The sequence below is a fragment of the Haliotis rufescens genome, unplaced genomic scaffold (assembly GCF_023055435.1).
Source record: "Haliotis rufescens isolate VD_foot unplaced genomic scaffold, xgHalRufe1.0.p SCAF_1, whole genome shotgun sequence".
In the NCBI taxonomy this organism is placed as follows: Eukaryota; Metazoa; Mollusca; class Gastropoda; order Lepetellida; family Haliotidae; genus Haliotis; species Haliotis rufescens.
The window spans coordinates 76432431-76438567 of record NW_025963779.1 but is presented as its reverse complement, the minus strand read 5'-3'; the positions used below and the strand labels follow the sequence as shown (position 1 = coordinate 76438567).

The window sequence follows — 6137 nt, the reverse complement described above, 5'->3', positions numbered from 1 at the left end:
TCCTTGTATGACTTAAATCATCTTTAGTCCCTTTTGGGTGTAGGATACCAGTATGCTGAACACCATACGAAGAGACTAGCATTGCAATCAGACTTTAAGTATACTCGAATACACAAAGTATTCTACACATCGAAAACGCATAAATGGCCTGTGTGAGAAACTGCAGAGTGAAGTTGTAACAGACTTAGGCACCCACAGAAACAGATGAGTATTTGACCCAGCATTTCAATTATATTAGGATGTGGAAGCTAAGGCATTTTAAGGCTTGGTTAATGCTGACCCACATGTTCACGAATATTATGAAACATGACTTGAGGAGACAAAACCATTTCTTTGTTTCAATTTTCATCATAGCCAACAACTCTCAGAAACGATTTAAAAGACATGTTTTTAAGTGATATTTTTATTATTCTTCCAACCAATTACCCGACAGTTTTGAAACAAATATGTACAATAACCAACCAATTAACAAACAGAAGCCTTGATTTCAGGGAAAGAGATGCATGGCGTGTATGATTACCACTGCCTTGAAATCACCACCAACATGACACTGATCTAAGAGCATAATCAGGTGAATCTGACATTGAACATGCTGAAACCCAATATCAGCACATCCTGTCAAGTAAGGGAGGTGACTCAGTCCTACAAATGTCAGCATGTTCAGCCAAAAGGCCCCTAGTCTTCCCGTGGAATGACATCAGTGTTTGTCATCCATGCTGGCCTGTTTTTAATGTTGGTCAGTTTGTTTACTCCATCATAACACTTGCACTAGTTCGAGAGTTCATCCTGGTCCAGGAAGTGGTGTGGACTTCTTGATGTAGATAGAACAAACCAACGTCACAGTAATCAGGAATATAGCTTCACAAAGTCCTCCAGTGCGGCAACAGTCTCCGTAGATAGTGCTTCCTCAGCCTGGAACATGTAAAAGTAGCACTGTAGATGTTTACATTTCAAAGAGACCAGACAATCCAGTGATTGACATCCTGACCATCGATCTACACAATTGGGATTCGATGACATGCATCAACCAAGTCAGCATGCCTGACCACCTGATCCTGTTAGTCGTCTCTTACAAGCATAGTCCCTTTTTACGGCAAGCATTGGTTGCTGAAGGCCTATTCTACCCAGGATCTTCACGGGTCTCCAGCTATATGCCGTCAGTCTGTAAATAATACAGTCTGGGCCAGAAAATCCAGACGATCCTGGACCAGACAATTGCCTGAAGTGATGCAGTATTACTCTGAGATGTGTACCACTTTGGCGAAAAGGGTGCTGACAAACAAGGGTGATAATCAGGTATTCAAATCCACAATCAGCAGATCCTGGCACCTGCAAGGGCGGCAACTCTGTACAGCGAACAGTGTTAGTGAACAAACTAGGTCACATGTGCCCCTAAAATAACATGAATTTGTGTTATCAGTAACTGACACGTGTACTTCACAACTCAGGTATAAAATCATCTAAATGACTGAAATCTTATCAGATTGGACTGAGATTCCCTACCTTCTGCCACACACCACAGATCTGCTCAACTTGTTCCCGTGTAGCATACAGCTTCTCCTGACGCGCCCGGACAGTCTCCTGCAACATCCGGTTCCGGGACTCAAGTTCTTTCAACATGGCCGCCAACTGCTCCCGGTGCTTCATGTGCCCCGGCAGGATGTGGGCACGGACATCGACATTCGGGTCTCCAGTTGGTCTCCTATAGATGTACCAGATGGTCACACAAGTTTCATACTCACATCTCATACACTTTATAGATGTAAACAAAAAAGATAAGATTATATTTACCAGAAATGACACATCGATCTTATGATTGTTTATACGATTCACAAAATAAATGTGGGAAAAAGATCAAGAAAAAGTTAACATCTTTTTAAAAAAACTCTCAAATGTCAGTTTTATAGAGCTCGTCCTCTGATATATATAATACCATGCCGCTGATTAACATGAATACTGATAGCATACTGACTCTGAACCGACCAATCCTTGCTTTATCCCCTTAATGCCAAGTGCCAGGAAGGGAAACAACAAGTACCATCTTTTAGCATCTTAGGTATGATGAGGACATTGATTGAACCACCGATCTTCCACTCTCCGGGCAGACATGGCCATGCACTAGGTCATGGGGTAGGTATCATGGTAAAAAGCCTCCATAACGTGGCAAGTGTAGATTTTTCATTTATTGTATCATGTGCCAGTGAGTGAGTGACGTTTTACACCGTTTTTAGCAATATTCCAGCAATATCACAGTGGGGGACACCAGAAATGGGCTTCAAAGGGAACTGAACCCGGGGCATTGGCGTGACAAGCGAAAGCTTCAACCACTAGGCTACCCCACCGCCCTCTCACATGAGTAAGGTATCACAACCTTACTCATGCTGTTATCAAGATATGACTAGAACCACAACAAAGGGTACTGTTACTCTTACACTTACATCCCTTGTAATGAGGTGAATGTTCCAGATTTGTCTTAAGCCTGATCACATGATCACATAGAGTGCTGTAGGAATGTACATAATTACCAAGCTGTGTCTGGGTACTCCACCAGCTCTTCCAGGCCATTCATCAGAGGCAGAATGTTCTCTTCCTCAAACATGTTGGCGATTTCATCCTTTCACAGAGAAACAGCAGTAGTGAAACATCCATTGACTCAGAGTGAAGACCTGGGTGCCATTGCACAAATCAGTCTTAGCGCTAAGGTGATCGTTTTGTTTGCTAAATGTTGTTTAGCGCTGCACTCAGCAATATTCCAGCTATATGACGGCGGTCTGTAAATAATCGAGTCTGGACCAGACAATCCAGTGATTGACATTATGAGCATCGATCAACGCAATTGGGATGTGAAGACATCCATGAACCAAGACAGTGAGTCTCACCACCCAATGCTGATGGTCGCCTCTTACGACAAGCATGGGTATTCTAACCTGGATTTTCATGCGTACTAAGGTGATCGTAAATCCCATATCTTAACATAGACATATGGTTGTTTCATACAACTGCACCCTGGTGCTCCTCACAAAGTTCATTACATTAACATAATGTATTAAGCGTTCCAAAATAAACATGACAGTACACATGTTGTAATAGTAATGTTCATAAACATTGTGGGTGTCTTCCATCCCAGGACTGATTCTAACGTGAACACTGGCACGACTACAAATAAAGAAGCAGTGCTTTGGACAAAACAGATGATCATTTAATTAGAAACTTGGCACTGGTGTACTTGAGTGACTATCTAATCCATGTAGATCATCACCAGGTCACGTGGATCAAACAGACATGGGTCAGTTGGTAGGTTGGTTTTGTTTTTAATTAATGTTTGTTTTGATACTCAGGGGTAGAAACTAACATTTTTAGCTCACTAGTCCTTATAATGATAACATATAGCAAAACCCTTAAAAATGGCAAATTCCTACTAGTCCTTAGGATACCTTAAATATTGGCCAGTTTGGCAAGGACTACAGGACTAGCGCCAATTTCTAACCCTGATACTGTTTAACACAATGGCTTGTTTAGAACTGATGAAGGTCAAAATAGCAACAGTAACAATAATAAGTGGAAACAACTGATTACTTTCAAATGTTAAACATACTAAATATGGGTTTCTTGACATCTGTCTCCTGCTATGACAAAACAATATGTCAGTGACTTATTGAAACACAAGTATTGGTGTTTTTTTCTACCTATAAAACTCTAAATTAAAACAATTTAGTTACTACACAAGGAAATTCTTTTTAAAATGGAGCAATTCAACATTTTAACATCCAAGTATTGTTTTGGAGAAATGAGTCAATCAATGATACACCCTGTGCTATTTTCGCAGGCTCAGTCATTCTTACAAAGATGTTTGAATCCAGCTGCTGAACCATCTGATCCCGGATGCCTCTCAGAGCTTTAGAGTTGTGGTCATAAAGAGGTCGGAAATGTTCCTTGAATGCAGTGTACCTGGAAACAGATGACAGATGGACATTATCAGTAACCTTGGTAACAGACATAACATGTACAGGCTCAAGATATTGACACCAACAGAAAATACATGGTCCTTTTCTTTACTCTTACGCAGTTCCCACAGGCAACGCAAAAATAATCTAAAAATAGTAACACAATCACCAGTGTTGGCACTTTATTTTGGTACCAAATACATTTTGAAAACATTCTATTTTGTAACAGTAAATCGTAAGTAAAGTAACTATGCGACTTTAAATCATCATAGCGTCAACAATATTCACTAAAACATTGTAAGTTCAGATATAAACCGTTTCTTCATTCAGTTTCCTTTCCAACAAATGTCCCTTTTTTCAGACTTCCAGTACAAAAGTTTCCATTTGGAATACAATTATATTTTACTTGTTTTTTATTCATGCTTAGTCTTCAAGAAAATATTTTAAAATAAATCAAATAGGTCATGCTGCTGCATGCTCAAGGGAAAAGTGTGTATCTTGAAGGGACTTGACTTTTAAGAAAATATTTCTTCCAGTACCACACCATCAACAATAACATTTTTAAGATATGACGTAAAACATTCGTGAATCTAAAATTAACAGCATCAAAGTTGTTATTAGTTTATCCCCACGAAACGTTTCCAAGCCTCACCTCTTTTCGCCCCTAAACAATACGTAACCACACGCTTTATGACGTAATCAAGGTAGACACTTCAAAGCCCACTGAACACATCAAAGTGTTCGCCACTTTGAGCTGAAGTTATGTTACGAATTAAGCTACACGAGGTAAGATATTCAATAACTAATGAAAACATACCTCAAAACATACCTTTTCACTAATGCACATTTTAATCAAACTTGATCTGATGATAATTTTGCATAAGAACAATCCTATGCACCGGTGATGTATCAGCTGCTGTTTGTAAACTTGCTGTCTGTAATGCCATGTGACTGATCATTTTGTGCCTCTATTTTTAACTTGACTGTCATGGAGGGGCTCGGAAGAAGATGGCACTGATTCACTTATCTCGCTTGGCGAGATATTATCACGATAAAATTGACAGGATGTGGTTATTTGACTATCCAGTTGTAAACATGCAGAAATAAATATTCTCAAAGGTAAGACTGAATTTTAGCGTATTGCAATTGTTATTGGACAGTAATCAAAAATATTTCTTAGGGAATCGAAAACACAGTAGACGAGGATACAATAACACATGGTATTGGTAGGGTTTGGGGCAAGAATGCAGTATACCGGACACCTTCCAGCATTTTGGTAAGGGATGTGCACGATCTTATTCCTTAGTAACGGTTTCTATGTTTTTCAGACGCAGATACAAAATACTTAATTAGTAGCATCAAACAAACATGTCAGATAGGTGTCCGGTATAATGCATGTTTACCCTAACTAAGACAATAAGTAGTCAATGGGAAAATGTGATGGCGTGTAGCCTAGTTGAATGTAAACAACTGCATCAATGTGAGCTCACCTCACTGAAGACAGACACTTTTTTACAGTCTTCTCGAGAGCCTGACGTAAGTGAATCATGTGACGACCTTCTGGCTGTGGATCAGGTCTGTTTTCACTTGAATCGGTAGTTTTACAGCTGACGGTATCTGCCGCATCGCTACATCCAGCTTCGCGATCCCCTTCTTCCATTTTTGACTTTCGCGCTTCCGCGTCAGGTAAGCTATAAAAGTTGTCTGCTTAGATTTACGGTTAGTATTTCCCTTTTCGTTTCTTTCCTTCATTGAAATATTTCCATAATTTCTTCTGCAAAATTCGGAATTCCTCTTTACTGTCATCTTCAACAGTTTCATGTCTCAATATGCAACAACAGGCAAATATATATTTACTCACCCGAACAAGTAATATTTTTGACAAACCCGTATTTGTACTCTATTATTAGGAGTGTAGTCCTTTTTCTATAGACGAATGAAGCTTTTGGCACCTATTTTGTTTGCTGATACATCGGTAGAGCTGCGTGCACACAGCAAAGCACTTACTTGTTACCAGTGTTATTCCTACGGTGGCCCATAAGGGACATGGAGTCTGTTTTTCCATATTTTGATATTTCACTTACTGTTATCGTAACCTTTTGCAAATTAACACGATTTGTCATATATATATATAATAAGTAGATATTGAATCGTTGAAAAGTGAGGCGAAAATGTCAAAAACTAAAATGAAAA

At 39.4% G+C, this 6137-nt stretch overlaps 1 protein-coding gene across 1 annotated transcript; it reads right to left on the bottom strand.

Annotated features, from left to right (window-relative positions):
- Positions 1 to 392: 392 nt before the first annotated feature.
- On the bottom strand, positions 393 to 5644 carry LOC124118467. The gene is made up of 5 exons (XM_046480579.2): positions 5435 to 5644; positions 3843 to 3948; positions 2526 to 2614; positions 1504 to 1702; positions 393 to 912 (listed from the first exon to the last, which is right to left on the bottom strand). Exons 1-5 carry the CDS (start codon positions 5602 to 5604, stop codon positions 847 to 849), a joined length of 630 nt encoding a protein of 209 aa, XP_046336535.2. The 5' UTR covers positions 5605 to 5644; the 3' UTR covers positions 393 to 846.
- Between the last annotated feature and the right edge of the window lie 493 nt (positions 5645 to 6137).